Source organism: Eucyclogobius newberryi, unplaced genomic scaffold (genome assembly GCF_026437365.1).
Source record: "Eucyclogobius newberryi isolate DKJ021-1_F unplaced genomic scaffold, fEucNew1.0.hap1 SCAF_21, whole genome shotgun sequence".
In the NCBI taxonomy this organism is placed as follows: Eukaryota; Metazoa; Chordata; class Actinopteri; order Gobiiformes; family Gobiidae; genus Eucyclogobius; species Eucyclogobius newberryi.
Window position 1 is genome coordinate 14912364 of NW_027315846.1, and position 21750 is coordinate 14934113.

General features: G+C 39.8%; 1 protein-coding gene and 1 long non-coding RNA gene across 2 annotated transcripts in view; both read left to right on the top strand.

Moving 5' to 3' along the window:
- LOC140370691 (uncharacterized) overlaps positions 1–21750 on the top strand; it is a 592343-nt gene that overhangs the window by 358526 nt on the left and 212067 nt on the right. The gene's annotated exons all lie outside the window — the stretch shown is intronic.
- alk (ALK receptor tyrosine kinase) overlaps positions 1–21750 on the top strand; it is a 424897-nt gene that overhangs the window by 338005 nt on the left and 65142 nt on the right. The window contains exons 6-7 of the mRNA XM_072457605.1: positions 7070–7201; positions 19661–19795. Coding sequence (XP_072313706.1) covers positions 7070–7201; positions 19661–19795 — 267 coding nt within the window. The remainder of the gene's footprint in view (positions 1–7069; positions 7202–19660; positions 19796–21750) is intronic.

A 21750-nucleotide genomic window follows, 5' to 3' on the forward strand; every position in this document is an offset into this window, starting at 1 on the left:
GCTTTGCCTAAAATGATGCATAGTAAAACACTCACTTATCTACCTTGCACTGATTGAATTTCAGATGTTTTTATTGCTCAAAAATAGCTTACTGTGAACTGGCTCGCCTCTGATCTGACCTGTCACTTGTCCTGATGGGTGAACTTGCTTGTCTCCATGGAAATAGCATCTTAAAGCACAAAAATGTATTGTTATCTCACCCTCCACTACTTTTCACTGAGGTCTTTCAGGTTTTTCAGATAAAGGGTCTGACACCACTCTCTTCCTGGAGATGGTGTTGTTTTGCCTGGAAATTCCAAAATGATGTGACTGACTCTGTGAAAGATTGATATCAGTCTGGCCACCAATTTTATCTCCAGTTATGGCCACGATTGACAGTTGGATTAACCAATCGGGGACGTGCATGGTCCGTCTGAACAGAACAAATCATATTTGTTCTGTTCAGACGGACCATGGCTGCTTATGGCTGCTTAGGCCAAAGTTATTTTATTACTTGGTTTACGGATCCGCTGCACTTAGATTATTGAGTTCTGCAATATAAATGAAATAAATTATTATATATTTTTTTTTTATAAAGTACCGCCGTCAACACAAAATAGCTTTAAATGAAATATAAATAGCGGTATCAAGTCAAAAGATAAGAGCGCGTGAAGCAATTTTTCGTCAAAATCTTGCAGGAGTGAGAGACGGAGTGGGAAAAATATCACAGGGACTGAAAAACATTGTGGATTTCAGCAGAATTTGTTTGATGGCCAATGAACGGAAATAAGCTAATCTGATTGTACGGTTCTGATTGAGTTTGGCTCGAGGTGTGGTGAGCAGCTGACTTGCTCTTCATGAAGAATTAGAATGGGGGGAAAAGCAATGTGTACAAATTAGAATGTTACTAAAATAATGAATAAACTGTTTGGTAGATTTTTTTTTAAAGAATAGGACATTTTTGCTGACTCCACCAAACCAAGAATATTTTGGCAATAACAATACCTGTATTCATTAGCTTTCATAATGATGTATAGGTTTATGTGGAACAAAGACAGGCATGTGTTAGGTAAAATTGATGACTCTAAAATTGACCCTAGTGGATGAATGTGAGAGTAAATGGCTGTCTGTAATGTCTATGTCTATGTGTCGGCCCTGCGACAAGTTGGCCACTGTCCAGGGTGTACCCCGCCTAAGGCCCAAAGTCACTGGGATAGGCTCCAGTCACCCGCGACCCCAAAAGGGAACAATCGGTAGAAAATGGATGGATGGATGGAAAAACAATTCCATCAAGCTAGTGACGGACCCTCACTTTATTCTTCTGTAATTACTGTAAAGACAGACTCCAGCAGATCACATAAGCCAGTGAGCACACGAGTGGTTTGAGGAAGTGACTGAAAGTGGAAAACAAAGCTCATATTTCTGCTTCTACTGTTTTTTTGTGTGTTGTTTCAGCTGTACTTGAACGAGGGCTAATCTGTCGGTATTCAAATGCACTAGTGATTCCCACACAGAAACTCCGCTCAAGTTTGACTGAGATGGGGAAAACTACTTTACATGATCTTATGATACTCTACACGCTCCGCTAAGAGACAGAGACAGGCCTATCTGTGCAATCTCTGAATCAACACGCAAACACGACTAAATGTCTTCTGCTGTCTGGATTTTAACAAGTGGAGTAGTGATGTCCCAGTGAAGAGAGAGTCATAGTCTAGGCACTGGTCAAAAAGAATGTCCATAAAACTGTAGTATTGTGTCGTGAAATGGCAACAACATATCAACAGAGAAGCAACATTCACATGGCTATCTGACAGTGTTCTTGTACCACAATTAGAAATAGCAAATACTTAGTTGATTATAGGCGCATTATGTAACTTTTCTGATTAAAACTCCTCCAGCTGCTTGTCTCTGGGCATTGCTTTGCAGGGAATGCTCAGCAGCGTTTATGGCGAAAAGCAGGACATATGAGATGTAATATATGAGATTCCATGTCTAGTATGCAATGAAACATATGTAAAAGAAACTGCAAGACTATTTGGGACACAGAGAAAATAATTCTGAAAAAAAGTATGTGAAAAGAAAATGGTCAATAGGCAAAAAAGCAACAAAAAGAACTAGCAGAGCAAGAAAACCTGAAATCAGTCATATCCGACCACTGCAAGAGACAAAACCAGATCATGGACTTGAATAATGCCAGGGTCATCCAGGCTGAAAGTAACAAATACTACTGCTCTCTGACTCAGAGAGGCCATCGAGATCCACAAGCGAGGTCCAAGGAGCATAAATCATGATGAGGGGGCCTCGTGTGACCCTCGTCTTCCCCTACTGACTGACTAAACCATGTAAGCAGCCTACAAGGCACATCTCCACACCATTATGTAGCTGGAACATATAAAGCAGGTAAACAAACGCTCCTGTCTGACCAAAAATCTGAATCAGAATCAGAAAAGGTTTATTCCCATCGTCATTGAATACAGTTTGCAAACATAGGAACTCGGCTTAAGTTGCGACATAAAGAACAAAAATAATTGTTACTTAATAAGCAGGTGATTTTTAGCCATAACATTGCATGATTTAAAGTAAATGCTAGTTATACATTTGAGGCAAAGACATAACATTTCCATCACAAGCAGATGGTAGAATCCCACCCCAAAAGTCTCATAGTGCACCTTTAAAACATTATTAATGCTTATGTCACGTGCTTTTAGAAACCTACTGTTTGTGTTGGTACAGTTACTACCATACCAAATAGAAATAATGTAAGTTGTTTTTAGAAGAGCTTGAAATAGAGTATCCCTTAACTATATAGTTATTTTCCAAAAAGTGACATTCAGACTTCACATTGAATGTTAAGATCAAATACTCATCTTATGTTACAGCCTTTGGCAACAAGGATGCAAAAGCCCTTTTATTCTTTACAGTAATGAGAACAAAATGTTCTATGAAACTGTCTGCAGCTTTGAGGCTCTATAAGTCTTTTTTTTTTTTTTACATCTTTGTTGTTTTAGCTCATTTTAGCCTTGCCTTCTTTCGCGCTCCTGCACACACCTGCTCTGACATCAAGAGACACCTGTTTGAGCGTCTCGGTACAGAATTAGCTCTGTAGATGCCATGTTTATGTTATGAGCTGGTTGTACATAATAAAAGTCAAATCCACCCGTGCACAGAATGACAGGTGCAGTTGTCAGTCTGTGCATGAATACTGTAATGCCACAATGAAGACTGACACTAATTGTTGATAGATTTCAAACATCTCTCGCACTGTTGTGCCTCAGTCATCTTTCAGCTACTGTTGTGGGCTGCGTAGTCACCTCTCCAGCTCACCTGACTGCTCATACATCATCCTTAACACAAAGCCGGTGTAGCCCCCCCAACCCCCCACCCCCCCTCAGCCACACAGATAACAAAACTCACTTACTCCCATAGGCCATCCATCCCCCCCTGCTGACCCACTTGTTCTCAGTGTGACATGGTGTGATTTAAGACGCGCTTTGGTCCATGGGACACGGGGCAGCGGCCGTACCTCGCGCGCACTTACCTGCTCCGCCAACCCAAAGTTCACTGACACGTCCACTTTGACACTTTTTACTCGCTTGTCATTGCACCAAAGATAAATCACTAAATTTACATACCTCGCCCAGTAGTCCGGACTGCACGGAAGATAAGTTTTTTTGATAAATTGTTCGGCTCGAGGTGTCAACATCCAGTGCAGAGGAAAGCACTGAGCACAACAAATGCATAATGCATGTGCGGGCCTTGAATGAGCACAGCCGCGCCGCAGAGCCCCTGTCGCCACACAGTTGGTCATACAGTACAAACAAGCCAGGCGCATTAAAAGAAAGAGCGGGCGTTGGTTGTTTCTAAATGTCACATGTACATGAGTATGTTACTGCTCAGTAGCTGTGACGCATAAAGCACGACACAAATCTTGACAACAAAGGGCATTTCTTTTCATGGTAATTTACTCTATTACTTGACACCAAAGTAATCACAAAACAGTAGTGGGGGCTTGTACTGTATCTGCTGGTGTATTGAAAAGAGTTGTAGATTGTATGAGGCTAAAAATGGCAACTATCATTTAAAGTTATCAACTGGACAGATGAAAATACATGATTACAATGGATACCGAGGGGCTTATGTTTTGAGTACTGAAGAAGACTGACTAAATGCAGGATTACATAAATCAAACAACATTCAAAGTTCTCTATGTAAAGGCCCAAGAAATTATGGTCACTCAATATAATAATTGTATACTGTTTTTGTCCAGCAAAATGCCTTCCACTCTATGTGCCAGTTCCCTGTTAAGTCAACTTACAGGTTTCTAGAGGGATAAGATAAGATAATCCTTTATTGTCCACACATGGGGAAATTGCATTGTTGCAACGCAGGTAGATACAGAGGAAAAGGACAGATAACTTATAGGAAGACAAAAACTCCTATTGACAATGCTATTTTTAATGTGACATATAGCTTGCTTTTGAACTAATAGAGAAGTTCTCACAGAACTAATAAAGAAGTTCTCACAGAACTAATAGAGAAGTTCTCACAGAACTAATAGAGAAGTTATCACAGAGATAAACACCAACAACACCTAATTAAAACAATTCCCTTGCCATTCTTAATCTTCCACAATAATAACAATATATCAGTACTTTAGTTTACTTTAGTTTTGTCATTAATCCTGTGTTTAATATGCAAAAGATGTTTTGTTTTTCAAACTTACTTCTATGATGTACCAAAGAAGTGTATGGTTTCAATTTATTTCTCAATTTTCCATCCCTTTTTAAATGTCTGTGTCCAACAACCACTTGAACGTACGTAACACGCACAAATACAGACCGTGGAAACAATCCTTCATGATAAGGATCCTTTTATGGGCGCACAAGACGCAGATCACACCCCTGTGTTAGTGCACCTTTTTCTCTTTCCCTTCTTCACAGCGCTGACTCTAACATGTTGATTAAAGTAGGGGTGCGCTCGTTCCCCATCACTTGCCTCATTTGCATAGATACAGAATGCAAATGCCCGGTTTTCACGATTGGGTTGTTGAGACCAGTTACCACCGTGTTATGTGCGTGAAGTCTTCTGCCACCTGCTCCACTATCTGGGTCATTGTTTTGTGTCTGACTGATACTGCCAATTTGCCATAGCTATTTTTGCTGCTGCTACTACTACTACTACTACTACTATACCTGATTGTAATGGAGTCGTATGTCTTTGTCTGTCAGTCCATCTCCCCTGCAATTGTGCTACAGTCTTCGAAGTTTGGGAAAAATCTAAATGTGTTGGTAAAGTATGGGCTAAGATAAAGCAAATGTGTCAAGTTGGAAATCATTAGCAATTTCTTCACTATTTTTAAAAAGCAATAAATACAGCTGAATGTGCTGAACATTTGTAAGGAAAATGTGGAATGATAGGGTTTAAATTTAGATCAAGAGTAAGCTTCCATCATTGGTGATATTGTGACAGATGCTTGTTTTTGCCACCTGCTTCCTCAGCTTTTTTCAACATGATGTTACTAGAGAATGCATCATTTTTGCACTTCTAAGAGCTATATCTATAGACACGAACTGACAAGATGAAAGAAAGTAATGAATCCCAATTGAAAAGCTATATTTTAATATGTGATTATCTGCAAAAGTCCAAAAAGTCAATCTTGTACTTTTAATGTTCAGTTCATTTAAAGTGAACTTATTGGTCCAATTAAACATTGACCTGCATGGTTGTTATTTTATTCATTTTAGCAGTAGCAGCTTGTAGTCATCTTAGAGATAAATATGTTTAATGCCCTACTGTGAGTTATTTCTGGCAGAGCAATGTCATCTTTATGGATACAAGCAGTAAAAGTTACATATTGCCCCTTTAAGTAGCACAAGGGAAAGCTAACCCTAGGCTCATCCATCTAACAACAGGCTTTGACTGAAACAAGGTGACCTCTGACCTTGTAAATGTCAACGGATGCTCCTACCTGTCTCGCACTGCTCTGTCTGATTGATGGATGAGGTGATGTCATCCAAACTGCATCTATTTTTAACGTTCAGTGTCATATGTCAAATATGGACTATAACGTTGATTTGGAAGAAAAACAATTCTAGCTCAACCAGCAAAAAAGCATTATCTTGCTTTGTGCAAGTATACAAACATATAAGGATTTTATGAAACTCTGAATGTATGTAAAATTACGTATAGCTTTTCCCCTTAGCTCAAATGGTTCATGTAAAAGTAAATAAAATAGATTTACTGACTTTATCAATTTAACTACACAGTGGTGGAAAGTACAAAAGTAAAAGTAATGTATTGTACTAAAATGCTACATTTTTGGTGTCTGTACTTTACTGTACTCATTTATCCTTGTAGTGTAGTCTGCACTCTGAAAATCCACATTAGAAATAATTACATACCCAGTTATGCTGGGAATATACTTTACTATCAGCAGTATGCTTACTTAGTAATATTATGATATCACAACATAATGCCCACAACATGCTTGCCCCAGGCCACTGGTACATATGAGCCCCGTGAACTTTGAAGTTTTGTCCTTTTGGTAAAACTTCAGGGATCGTAGTTAAATGAGCGGAGCCCACCAAAACTCTTGTGTCCTCTCAGTAAAACATGTGAAAAATGTGGTTGCAGAGTCCAAGCAGAGGCATGCATTAAATGGCTGCTAAAGGAAAGTCACCCAATGCTAAGATGCTAATAACAATGCTAGCGTGTCCCGGTATTGTAAGAAATCCATGTCGGCGTCCTCCTCCTCTCTCACTCCCTACGTCAGACACAGGGGCGGAGTTACTTTTTAGCATGTTCATGACATCCTGCCTAAAGGTTTTGAGTTCATGTCCTAGTTTTGAGCAAATTAGAATATACATAGAAAATTCACAAAGCAATTTAAGTACATTTTAAACAGGTATTTCAAAACTGTTACTTCAGTCGATTTTTTTAATGTGATACTTTTACGTGAGTATTTTTTTACATTCACTGTTCACATTGCAAAAAAATAACCTGCTGCGAGTCCTCTAAAAACTAAAATGACAACCCGAGCATCGAGTAGTCCTTGAATGAATTCTTACCACAATTTTCTTCTTGTGTCTAGCCTCTCTGCCTGGTCCTAACGTCACCTTGGAGGGCCTGTACCACTGTCTCCAAGGGCCCGCGATAGCACTGGACAAACTGTGCGACTTCCAGGCAGACTGTCCGCTCGGAGATGACGAGGGCGAACGCTGCAGTGAGTATCGCACCAAAACACTTTTTATATAAAAATGTTCCCAAAACTTGTGGTTGTGAAGGCACTCAGCTGTGGTAGGACATCTTTAATGAAGTCATTGTTCAGTGGTGCAATAAATGGCATGTCAGACAGGATAAGATAGAGAGGAAAAAAAGGCTATGCTTGACTAAGATTCCTCGAACAAGAAATATTCTACAGTTGTTATTTCTATCTCTTTGCACATTTCTTTGTTGTTTTTTCCTACGACGGCTGGGGAGCGGATGTCTTGCCAAGAAGTCTGGCATCTTACTTATAAGTCTACTAGGTTTTGGCAGTTTAGCGTTAGTGTATGTGTCCATTTGTCTGCCTGGATTTTGCCAACCTTCTGTACCATGTTGTAAATTAAAGTTTGGATCTAGTTTAAAATCCATGTTCTTGCACGAAGAAGGATCTGGAGTCAAACCATGGATTTTCACATTACAATCTTACAAGTTACCCGTATATATCGAAATGTGGTATTGTTGGCTACGAAAAACGCCTTAGTCCTGGAATAATCCTGGTTATAGACGTTCAGTTCTGGTTTGTGATGGTCTTTATTTTCGTTTTCATCAAGACACAGTTGGATCCCTGTTTAGTCCGTTTAGAGCTAGCTTTTTGGGGTTTTATAAAGATGCTAAAAGAATCTGTGCGTTCTCTTTTGGAATAAATTCAAGATCAGATCCCACTTTTGGATGCATCGTGAAAACGTACTTAGTAGAACCATTACTTTTCCGACATCTTAGCCAGGTCTTACATCTCGGTTGCAAGTCCCCCAGGTTTTGACGGTGTGTCTGTCTAGCCTCTGTCTAACCATCTTAACAATGTTTCAACCGGCATAGTTTGATTTGTAAAGATTGCTGTAATTCATTTGCCTACAGACGATGTCAGGATTCTCCCTTGTGCATGTGTCCCTTGTACAGCTTTGCACACAGAGGAGAGTGGAACATAAAGGTGTGGTTAAAAACTAGTCTGTCACTGTCACAACGCTACAATTTATCTTAGCTAATTGGCACCACAGACCAGCCCTTGGGGATTAGCTGCGTTTGAATGCAATAATCCTGCGTTCTGAGGGAATATTTAAGCTCGTAAATATATGAAGTGTCTGTGTTAGTCAATGTGGAAATCGATCTTTTACTCTCTCAAGGCTCTATACAATTTTAAATAGGGTTCATGGTCTTTGGACTGTACATTTTCATATTTTGTCATGAGGCAATCACATGCAAAACGTTGAAATTATGTTCAAAATTAATTCCAACGGTCTCTGTTCTTTGTTTCTGAAGTCGATATTCTGTGGGTGCTGGATCAACATTGTGAATTAATAATTGCAAAATACATATAAGAAAATGTCTGTACCATCACATCACAAGAAACAGTACATATACATAGGATTATTTACCAGAAAGTATTGCTCAAGAGTCTGTATTGAATACTGTTAAGGTACTTATTTATGGCACAGATACAAAGCAGAGAAACACAGCGTTAATCTACAACCAAGGACACAGTTCACATTTCACACCACTCCTGTCACTAATGCCAATATGAGCATGAAGGCCGGCTATCAGCATGTATAAAAGAAGCCTTCTCTCCATCACTCCCTCAGCCTTTCACACCTACAATACAACCTTTACCTTGCATTCATGCATTTGTTCTGTGCTCCTCTTCTTCCTTCGGCACCATTACGCCAAGTGGCCTCTAGCACACAGATCCTATTCTACATACTATTGATCTGTAGTCTCCCCAAATCTGCATTTGATTTGAAAATGTGCCAAAGCTCATTACAAGAGAATCTAAACTGCTTGCGTCAACTGCAAAAAGTCCTGACATCTCTCCAAATGGTTAGTTTGTATTCATCATTATGCAAAAAGAGGCTTGAAAGTTGCAGATCACCCTAGATGATCAAAAGTAGTAAGAAGTCCATTGCCTTCAAAACTATGGCCCCAACTACAAGAAAATGCTTGGATCAGACACAAGGAGGAATAGGAAGTGTGAGAAACGTTTGAGGTTAGTCTTGAATAAAAACAAATCCCAAACTGTATTCCTATTCCTGAACCAATTTTTGAAGTTTCCTACACCAATGGCGTGTGGCATTGAATTGTTTTATCAACAGAGGAACAATGCAGAGGAACAATGCAGAATAGAAAATGGTAGAGCAAAAAATGCTGTCAAGACTTCATAAGATGAATAAACTGACAATGTGAAGTTATTATTTGAATCTCAATCTCAATCTAAAACTTCACATCAAATTCAAATTGATTACTCTATGGAAAGATTGTTGCCATATGCAACATTTGCCAATTACGTTAGCACTTCTAGAGAAACAAATGCAACTTGTACTAATTTTATTTTTAGGTTACTACTTGCACTTTTGCAAGTTTCTTGCAAGTGCTTCACATGCAAGTTCACGGAGGAAAAAGTCCACTTCATAAGTCATAGAGTGCATTAGTGCAGACCAGCTGGGTAAAAGTGCAAAATAGTATATGCCAATGGAACGCATATAGCAACAGACTGTGGGCAACGTACAACAAGGTGTGCAAAGTCATTTCTGATTTGAAATGAAAGGAAAATCTTTTAACTATGGCCTGTTATAACTTTGCAAGCATGTGGTAAAAGTGTATGCATTTGTGCATAATGTTGGACACAGATTTGCACATGTATTTTACCATTGTTTGTAATGCATAACTATGAATGTGTAGTAGGTTGAAAACGCTATATTCAAAAGTTTATATAGAAACAGACACCCCCTCTATTTTTTGTATTTTTGGCTACTGTGTCTTTAATCTTTGGGACATCCATCCAGCAGATGGTGCTCTAAGCGCTCCTGTGGGGATTAGAGCGAGACAATGCGCATGTACAGCAGAATTAAACACGCTGTGCATGGAATGACTCGTCTCCCTCATCTGTCCACAGCGATATTCTCCTGGCTACACAGTCTAACTCTTTAGCTGTGTACCATTTGCTACCGCCCAGCTTACCCCTAGGGCTGGCGCCGGTAACAATTGGGGGCTCGTCCGGGATAACTAAAGCAACTGCCTGGTGAAGAGTGCGCCTGTATTGTTTGATGTGTCTGGAACTTCAGGGAAGGCTCCCACTACGTGTGTCATCCAAAGAGTATCCACCACCATCAAAAGGACATGGCAACTAATGCACCACGGCGAGCGCTGATTGTTAAGATCCAGAGACAACTTTCCAGTTTGAACACCAGTCAGCTACAAGCCATCACAAACGCCATCGATGACGGCAATATTCCAGTCCGCACTGATGAGCTAAGTGACACTGACTTGTATGAGCTTATTGTTGACTACATTAGAGGTGACCAGCTCAAGTCACTAGAGGATGAAGGCATGTCGCAACTGCTCCTCCTTGATGACTTGATGGCCGATCTGCTGAGACCTACAGCTTCGATGGGTCCTGGAGACGAGGGTCCTGGAGACGAGGGTCCTGCTCACGTCCAGAGGGAAGTCCAGACCACCGTTCCTGCTCCAGCACCGGGTCATCTCAACACACCTCCTTCCACCACTTCAGGAGAAACCATCACCCCATCACCTCAACACAACAATCTCCACTCCTTACCCAACGACTACTCTTCTGGAGAAGACAGAGACGTTGGCACACCAACAAGAAACCTTGCTGCAGACCAAACCAGCAGAAATGTTGGCCTTCATCTGAGTGGGACTAGTCCATCATCCAGTTTGAGAAATCAGGTATTGAGTATCAGTGATGTTGCAAGTCTGCTCCCACGCAGAGGGTTTAAGCTGCATGGCGGACAGATTTCAGACACTGGCTCAGATGTTTCTTATAGTAACTTGTGTAAACAAATTGATGAAGGGTTATCCGAAGGTTTTTCTGAATCAGAAGTTATCAGAAGTGTGCTTAAAATCACAAAACCTGGTACATTTAGAGACATGTTACTCAACAAATGTGATTTAAATGTTAGTGAGCTTAAGAAGTTTCTTCGCTCTCACATTCATGACAAAAACAGTACAGAGCTCTTTCAAGAGTTAAGTAATGCTAAACAGTCAGATAAAGAGAGTCCACAACAGTTCTTATACCGAGCAATGGGTTTAAAACAACGCGTTATTTTTGAGTCACAACAAGTTGGTACCGGTTTTACATATGATGTTAAACTTGTACAGGGTACTTTTCTCCATACTCTATATCAGGGGTTAAATGAGAAAAATGACTATGTGAGACGTGACTTAAAGCCCTTCCTTAATGACATGCAAATTAGTGATGACCTCTTATTAGAACAAATTACTAAATCGACAAGTGAGGAGGCAGAAAGACAGAAAAGGCTGGGTACAACTGTTAAGACTAAAACTGTGACTATTGCTACACTTGACAGTGGTGACAAGACTAAAGACGACAAAGAAAGACAAACTCAACATGACGCTATTAGAGAACTAACAGCACAAGTGTCCTCACTGACTAAGCATTTAGCCCAAATGACCAGACCACCTGATAACCCCATACCTGTGGACTTAAGCATTCAGGGACACAAGCCACAAGTACGAAGTGAAACAAGGGGCAAATGCAAGTCATGCGTACAACAAAACATAACCACGTGTCATCATTGTTTTGTTTGCGGCCAAACAGGACACCGGGCCATAGGATGTCTTCAGCGAAAAGTGTCGGGAAACGCGACACGGTCACAGGAGAGGGGCAGCCAGTGACCGAGACATCCCTAAAGCCCCAAATCTCTAACAGTCAAGATCCAAAATCCAAGTCAACTCGCTCATCACCACAGCCAAAGAAAAGACTTGCTCAACTCATTGGTAAACGATGTATGGTTTCATGTGCTCTCAATGGTGCTCCAATCCAAATGCTACTGGATTCAGGTGCTCAGGTGACCATGGTGGGAAAAACATGGATGCAAAAGACATTACCAGCTGTTTCCATTCAACCACTCACGTCCTTTTTTTCAGACCAACCTTTTGAAATTTCTGCTGCAAACGGCAGTGACGTTCCTTTTGAAGGCTGGGCTGATGTAGCACTCGAGATCAAGAGCAATAACCATGGACATGTAACTATCCAAGTACCAGTGATCATCTCCCAAAACTGTCTAAGTCATCCCATTTTAGGCACTAATGTTATTGCAGAAGTGATTAAATCCCACAAAGAGACAGATACTAACATCACAGCTCTACTCAAAGAGGCACTAAGCGTAAATGACAGTACAGTTGAGGCTTTAGTGTCAGCACTTGAAGTTTTTACCTCAACTGATAACTGCATAGAATACACAGTAAAAACTGGTAAAAAAGGTGTAATATTGCCTGCCGGTCAAATATCTGAAATCAGGTGCAGGGTCAGAGAGTGGCCAGCCGGAGGCGCAATGTTATTTCAGCCCAGTTTTCAAGATGACTGTCCAGATGGTTTAGAGTTGTTCCCTGCATTAGTAGATGTCCCTAGTGGTTTAACAAAGACTGTAAAAATCCCTATTCAGAACATCACTAAACATGACATTTATCTTTCAAAGAGAACTGTTTTGGGAACATTAGAAGAAGTAACCGAAGTGAGACCTGTAAACTGTGTTTCAGACAACTCAGACCAACCAACCAATGTAAACACATGTTCTGTCAATCCCATTTCTACACAGAAAACCAGTAACCAATGCCAAATAACAAAGGATACTCATGTGAAAAGTGAAAAATGGCATCCACCTGTGGATTTGTCCCATTTGGACGAGAATGAACAAAAGATGGTAAAGGACATGCTGTTTGAGGAGTCTGATGTTTTTGGGAAAAGTGACTCAGACATTGGATGCATCCCGAGTCTACAACTCAAAATCAATCTCACAGACAATGTACCTGTCCAAACGTCCTACAACTCCATTCCAAAACCCTTGTACAAGGAAGTGAAAGACTATGTTCAAAAGCTGCTGGACCATGGCTGGATTAGGAAATCCACTTCTCCCTATTCCTCACCAGTGGTCTGTGTCAGAAAAAAGGACATGTCACTTCGCTTGTGTGTTGATTCTCGGGGGTTAAATCGCAAAACTATCCCCGATCGCCATCCACTCCCACGCATTCAAGACCTGCTGGATAACCTGGGGGGCTACTCATGGTTTTCAATATTAGACCAAGGTAGTGCTTACCACCAAGGCTTTGTGGAAGAGAACTCTAAACACCTGACCGCTTTTAGCACACCTTGGGGGTTATATGAGTGGAACCGCCTCCCATTTGGCCTCACCAACGCCCCAGCAGCCTTTCAAAGATGTATGGAAGGGGTCCTTGAAGGTTTGAGGGATGAGTGTTGTTCACCTTACTTAGATGACGTGTTATGTTATTCTAAGACTTTCACTGACCATGTAAATGACTTAAAACTTGTTCTACACAAACTCAGAGAATTTGGTATAAAGTTACGCCCTAACAAGTGTGAACTTTTTAAACGCCAAATCAGATATGTAGGTCGTCTTGTGACTAGTGAAGGAGTCCAGATAGATCCTAAAGATCTAGAAGCAGTTAACCAGCTTCGAGACAGAGAACCAAAGAATGTTGGAGAAGTTAGAGCTCTCCTTGGCTTCTTAGGTTACTACAGGACATTCGTTCAGGACTTTTCCAGGTTAGCAAGACCACTATTTAAACTTGTTGAGAGTCCCAGTGAGGTAGAGTACAAATCTACAAAAAGAAAATCTAACAAGTCCAAGAAAAGCAGTAATGGTCAGCTTCCGTCCAAAACCCCTGTTAACTGGACACATGAACACAGTGCAGTTGTGTCACATTTTGTAGACATGTTAACTAGTCCACCTATCTTGGCATACCCAAACTTTGACTTGCCTTTCGTCCTCCATACAGACGCTTCTAATGAAGGTCTGGGAGCTGTACTTTATCAACAACAGAACAACAAACTACGTGTCATTGCATATGGTTCTAGGACGCTCACACCTGCTGAAAAAAACTATCACCTTCACTCCGGCAAGCTTGAGTTCCTGGCGCTCAAGTGGGCAATCTGTGACAAATTCAGGGATTATCTTTATTATGCTCCTACTTTTACAGTATTCACGGACAATAATCCCCTCACATATGTTTTGAGTACAGCCAAATTAAACGCAGTTGGGCATCGCTGGGTGGGTGAGTTAGCAGATTTTCACTTTACAATCAAGTATCGTCCTGGCAAATCAAATGCGGATGCAGACACACTGTCCAGATATCCTGTACAACTGACAGATCACTTACCAGAGTACACAGAGACAATGCCACCTGAAGTAATTTCTGCCATTTGGCAGGGTGACAAAGCTATGAGAGACAGTGAAGTGCCATGGGTTGCCGCTTTACAGTTAAACTCAAATACCAGTGACACTAAAACTGAAGGTACTCCAGTAATCTCACCTGAAGATCTTCGAGCTGCTCAAAAAGAGGACAAGTCAATCTGTGAAGTGATACAGTTAAAGAAAAGAGGCTGGAATCCAAATGACAAAGATAAGAAACAAATGACTCGTGAAACAAGGAGATTAGTACATGAGTGGAACAGACTAAAATTAGAAAAAGGACTCATGTACAGATATACTGGGAAAAGAAAACAGTTAGTTCTACCAGACAAACTGAAAAAGACTGTTTTGAGACATTTGCATGATGATATGGGTCACGTAGGCGCAGATAAAGTAATTCATTTGGCTAGAGAACGTTTTTATTGGCCATTTATGCAACGCGATATTGAGGATTATGTCATTCGACAATGCACTTGTCTGAAACAAAAACGTCCGTGTGTTCCAGACAAAGCCCCAATGGGTTCAATCACAACTAGTGCTCCTTTTGAACTCATATCAGTTGACTACCTTCACCTCGAACCGAGTAAAGGCGGTTATGAGTACATATTAGTTCTGGTAGACCACTTCACGCGATTTGCGCAAGCTTATCCAACGAAAAATAAGTCTGGTAAAACCGCAGCAGAGAAAATATTCCATGACTTCATCCCACGGTTCGGATTTCCTGAAAAACTCCACCATGATCAGGGCCGGGAGTTCGAAAATAACCTATTCCAAAGACTCCAACAACTTGCAGGAATAGCTCACTCTCGAACGACCCCTTATCATCCGCAGGGTAATCCTGTTGAGCGTCTAAACAGAACACTACTACAAATGTTACGCACTCTACAAGAAGAAAGGAAAACACAGTGGAAAGACCATTTGCCTCACATTCTCCATGCTTACAATTGTACGAGACATGAAGCAACTGGATATTCACCTTTTTTTCTCCTGTATGGTAGAATGCCTAGACTACCCATAGATTTGCTTTTTGACATCAAACCTGAAAGTGACTGTAAAACAAAGCAAGAGTATGCTGAAAAATGGGCATGTCGTATGCAAGAAGCCTACAGAATTGCTTCAGAAAACAGCCAGAAAAGCTCTGCTAAAGGGAAAAAGTACTATGACAAACACACAAAAGGTATCCCTTTACAACCTGGAGATCGAGTACTAGTCAGGAATCTCTCTGAACGAGGAGGTCCTGGAAAACTAAGAGCTTACTGGGAAAGATGTATCCATAAAGTGATTGAAAAGATTGAAGATGGACCTGTGTATAAAGTTCAAAGTGAGACAGGAAACCGTAATCTGAGAATTCTACACCGAAATCTTCTATTATCAGTCAATGACTTGCCACTAGAACAAGAACAATGTCAAAAAGATAACCGCACAAGACAGAAACAATGTAAAGGAAAAGAACAAAGACAAATTCAGGAAGCTGCTGAGTCTGAACAATCAGATGAGGAAGAGGAATACACGTACAATTGGCATCGTGTGCCTATACGTCAAAGTGAACCTACACCTCAACGGCGTTCTGGACTCAGGGCCACAGCACCTGCATTTCAAACAGAAAGACAAAGTACTCAACCAGTTAGAGTACCACAACCAAGAGTTCCACCACAAGTTGAGGTACAAACTCCAAATATGGCAATCCCGGCTGTTGAACCTGATTCAGGGCCAAGGTCAGTACCTTTGGCTATTGCTCCAGCTGCGGACATACCAGAAATGGAAACTGTGGACAGTGATGAGTTGGAAACAGAAACAAACATGCATGAGGGAACAGTTCGCCGATCGTCCAGAACCATTAAGCCAAGAGAACTATTCACTTACAGTCGGTTTGGACAACCATCATACCAAGAATGGAGACCTGGAGCGAACATGATGTTTGCCTGTATTCCTCAACCATTGCCCTATTACCAACCTGACATGTACTATTACCCTACTCCTGTATGGACATGTTAGACGTTGAAAGACTGAAGTAACCATTCAAATTAACCAAGTAATATGACTCTTTAAGACTGTATGTGACCTAACTTGAAACACTTAGCATAAGATGCCGGAGTCATCTTTTAAAGCAGGGGAGAGTGTAGTAGGTTGAAAACGCTATATTCAAAAGTTTATATAGAAACAGACACCCCCTCTATTTTTTGTATTTTTGGCTACTGTGTCTTTAATCTTTGGGACATCCATCCAGCAGATGGTGCTCTAAGCGCTCCTGTGGGGATTAGAGCGAGACAATGCGCATGTACAGCAGAATTAAACACGCTGTGCATGGAATGACTCGTCTCCCTCATCTGTCCACAGCGATATTCTCCTGGCTACACAGTCTAACTCTTTAGCTGTGTACCATTTGCTACCGCCCAGCTTACCCCTAGGGCTGGCGCCGGTAACAAATGCATATTTGCATTTAGACAGCGAGGACATTCAGTGACCCTAAGTTGCCTTATGTAACAAGAATGGCTCATCGTATTACTGCAAGAAACAAGAGAACAAGAGAGAGCCACAAAGGGAAACTTTCGGGTTGATGGCTACCTAGCGTCACACAGACGATATACTACTATATTTGACCAAACTACATTTCCATACTTCATGTTCCTTCATGATATTGGTCCAATGTCTGGATACAAATTGAATGTTCAAAAAACTGAAATTCCTTGAGAAAAAAAACTACCCATTTAAATGGCAAACGTATGCTTGAATATTTAGGTTTGGTCCTTCATAAAGAACTATAATGATCTTAGAGAAAGACCATTCTCCTTTTTTCTCCACTATAAAGTAAAGATCTCAAAAATGGACTCTGGTCCCATGCTTAAATCTAAGTCAGAGGATTGAAACTATAAAAATGTTTTGCCCATATTTCTATATCTATTCCAAACTCTCCCAATTTCCATCCCCAACCGGCTGTTTGATGGGTGGAATAAATCAATCTTAAGATTTGCAACAAAAAAAACAACAACCCTAAAATCAGACTAAAAACTCAACAATTCTCAAACAAAAAAGGACAAGGTGGTTTACTTTATCTGAAAAATGACTTTACTTCAGCTCAAATCAGAGTGTTGCTTTACTAGTGTGACCCAGACTATGAAGCTCAATGGAAAATATTCAGATTCATGTTGTGCGTTCCTGTACAGGCTTTAGTGGCAGATAACAAACAGTTTAGTCATTACGAGGAAGTAAGGAATCCCTGGGTAAAATCTGTTCTTACAACATGGAAGGCGCTAGAAACATGTTAAAATCTTAAACTGGTTGTTTTATGACCAATGTTTTGAACCAAATAGTCCTGACCTGAGATTCAAGGTCTGGATTACTATTAGTCTTTCACAAAATTGTAAAAGATAATCACATGAACAGCTTTGATAATATCAAAGCTGTTCATGTGATTATCTTATTATGTTGAAAGAATACTTTTGCTTGGAGAAACAGGACTTTTATATGTATTTACAAATAAGGAGTTATTATAACCAAGAAATAAAACAAATGAATGACCTGGTCCTCTATAACTGCTGATTGTTTTATCAAGGCTTATAAATAAGAACTTTCAAGGATAATATCTTGATTGTATCAATGCATTGCTAATCTGAATAGCTACTAAATATATTAAAAACAAATGTGACAGAGAAGTTAGCCTTGTTTTGACGGACGAGGAGAGGGAATGTCATTACATTCAGACTTAATTTAAAAAGTTACATATTTGATCAACTTTGTTCTAGATCAGACTGAATGTGGGACTTGTTGTGCCATAATTTATTTATTTATGTTTGTTATTTTATGCCATCATTATTATAATTATTATTTCTCATTTCTTCTTCTTATTTATTTATTTAGTTTTCCCTTGCTCTCTGGTCATGTTTTTTTCTTCTGTGTTTATATATATTTCAAAAAGAAAAAAGAAAAGGAAAGAGCTACAAAGGATCAGCTTTCCGCGTCAGAGAATAGAGTCTTTGTTTTGGAGTTTTTGCAAAGTAATATGCTTGGATGTTTTTGAATGAAAGTGCATAAAGAGCTTTTTCTTTGCCTGCTAAGTTGTTATCATGAAATGAGGCTGTTTATGATCTTCTTACACCAGTTAGAGCTCCATTATCTCTACAAGATGTTTTCCAACAATTTTACTCTGGCCTTTGTACATAACATAATCTAGTTTATAATGCACAGCATTGCACAACTGGCATAACCAAAATGTTTCAAGTCTTAGCCACATGGCTTTCCTCTTTAACAAAAATATTGCTAACTCTGTTCGACGTGAGGCTGAATGTGAACAGCTGTACGCCTCCTGCTATCTACACAACCCCAATTGGCAAAACATTTGAGAAGTATTTCTGAGCTAACAATTGACTCCTTGAAAAACATATTACCAATGAGCTGTAACAGTATAACCAATGTAAGTAAAATGTTCAAAAGAGTTTTAACTTTGATTGAGTGAATCAGGCAGTAACTCTGGAGACATGTGTAATTTGTAAGTGCAAAGTTATCAATTTCAAACGATCTATATTTTCCAGCTTTAGTTGAAAAGAAAGCAGTTCAGGCTTAATTTTGATTGCAATGGGCTCTGTGCACAGCAGGCATGGATCTATTATATTAGCAGGGCGATGGTTAGCTCACTGTTTCTCACAGAACGCCCACAGGGGAGGACAATGTTCAGCATTTCGACTAGCACTCCATGTTCGAAAGCCCTAATTTTAACCAAAGTAACTGTTGCCTATATATATATATATATATATATATATATCCATAGAGACCAAATTGTACAGGAAGTAGTGATGCTAACACTGAGCCAGCTGGACACTGCTTTAAAAAGTACAAAATGAAAGTAATTTGGATTGTTTTTTTGTGTAAACATTTTTAATGATAGTCAAGTTGATAGCAAGTCTCAACCATCTTTCATCTACAAACCACAGCCTCTCTCCACTGTCCTTGGTTCTTGGGGTGCTTTCCTTCTCCACTCTCTCCCCACTGACACACTTAGCTCGGCCCCATTAATGATGCCCCCCATGTTCCTGTGGCTCCCGACCCCTGCGCCTTCTCTGTCAGTCAACTTCCTTGATCGCTTCATGTCCTCTCTCCTTTTCTCTCACTTCAATCCAATCTCCCATCAGCTTCTCTTTGTCTCTCCCCCCATAGGTGCCCCCCACGATGCTTGTCCACTCATTACACCTTCCTTATCATCCAGCCTTGACATATTCCCTCTCCTATCTCTTTTTCCACAGGGCGATTCCTCAATGGCAGCTACTGCACGTTTGAAGAGGGCGAGTGCATGTGGCAGTCGATACCGGGGCGTACGTTCTCCTGGAGAAGACTGCAGAGTCCGGCCAAAGCAACCAGGCAGATCTGCCCGACATCAGGTGATCCACTTAGTACTAAGAACATTGTGTGGCATAGTTTCATGTAGAAATAAGGGCATTTCACAGCGTTTAAAATAAATAACTTAACATAAACTCAAGCGTTGGCTTCACAAAGATATTGTGATCTAATCTCCTTTCAACTGACAACAATTGAGCGTTTGAACTATGCTATGATTTGTTGAAGCAATCATTGTTCATAATTTTACTGCGCTCCCAAAGAAAATTATACACACATGGTAATTTTGGTTTCATAATGATAATGATAGCAAGAATCAACCCTGGTTAGCTTCCGATATTAGAAGAAATCAGGCATTAATGGGGCGGTATGGCCACTGTAATTAGAGAAAGATCAACCACAAACCGTTTTAAAAGACAAGTTTTATCCCAGAAATCTGATCTGTCCAAGATTATTATGATGGCATGCAAACCCCACCTATTTGAATGATGAAATGAAATAGAGGTGTTGAAAGAGTTGGATGAGCACAGGGGGGTAGAAACCCTGACAGAAGGAGAACGATATCAACTCTCGTGACATCCAGGCTATTTGCATCACAAAATACCTTCACTAAATTATGTTTTCTGGACTTGGTTCAAGAGTTGAAGATGGAGAACAACTGTTAAACTTTGCCTCATATTTCCATATTTCAACAGAGAGACTAAAAGAAACGAGTGCTAAAACTAGAATTGTATTTACTCCTGAACAAGAAAATGAACTTTCATGTCAGAGCACTTTTCCCCCAAAAGCTCTTTCTCCACTTTGTGTCAGGAATGAAAAAGGTTACTTTGATGGTCCTTTTCAGTTGTCAGATTTATTCATATTTGAGATTTGAAAAAAAGTCACTATATTGCCCTGAATTGCTGGTTAACCAACAGCACAACACAATACATTTGCTAATCAAACAAAAGATGTTAGCATCAAACTATTATAGCAAATGGGAAACAACAAAAAGAACTGTCCTGCTCAGTGTGTTAAAATCAGGTAAAAGCGATCAGTGCAAACAGTCGTAGTTTCTGCACGGAACATTTTGGATTGAATGTTTTATGTTGTTGACATTTTGTTCTGAACTATTTTAAGAAACACTAGTGGTCATAAGGGACTAATTCCGGCTGCATTTTTAGTGGTTTTCAAGTTTGTGATTTCCCAACTGTGCCATCATAGTTACTTTCAATGACAGAGTATTCTTTGCTGCACTTGTTGCCATTGCATTTAGAATAAACTTATTTGACTAAGAAAAACCTTATTGATCCACAATAAAAATGACTTGGATGCATATTACTATAACAAAGAGATGTTTAGTTTTTTAAATATCGAATTAAAAGATTGAAGTGTACCTGTAGAAATTGTTGTCTTGCATCAACAGTGATCACCCATTTCAAGGTTTTGTCAGTAATGTTGTGTTGTAGTTGTATCAGAGGTCAGAAGTCAAAGCTCGGGCTAAACTATGAGCAGTACTTTGAGTTTATGTACAGTTATGACTCAAAACAAGTAATATAAAGTAAAAAGGAAAGAGCTCAAATGAACCAAAATGCGTTTTCAATTAAGTTATCAGCACATTCACTGTTTATGAAGCACAAGTTGATAGTTATTAATTTCTGCTTCGTTTTAATGTTAGCTCAGTGTAGACATTAACAAAATCAGTATAACAGAGCGTTTATTACTGCAGAGCTTAAGGGCAGTGCAATTAACACTAGATCAAAACAACATTACTTTTCATTACTTGAGTAAAAGTACAGCTACACCTGGTCAAATATAACTCCTATATAGTTAGTATTGTAAAAGTAGCTCAGTGAAAGTATTAATTAAGTTTAAGTACTAAAGTGCTGTAGAAAGTATTGAAAGTACTTTTTTACAAACAATGTTATATTAGGGCTTCAAAAAAATAAATAATAATCAGCTCCTTCTAAAGACAAGATTCAGATTGTCGTACCTGTTCAGTCCACCGTATAAAACTAGT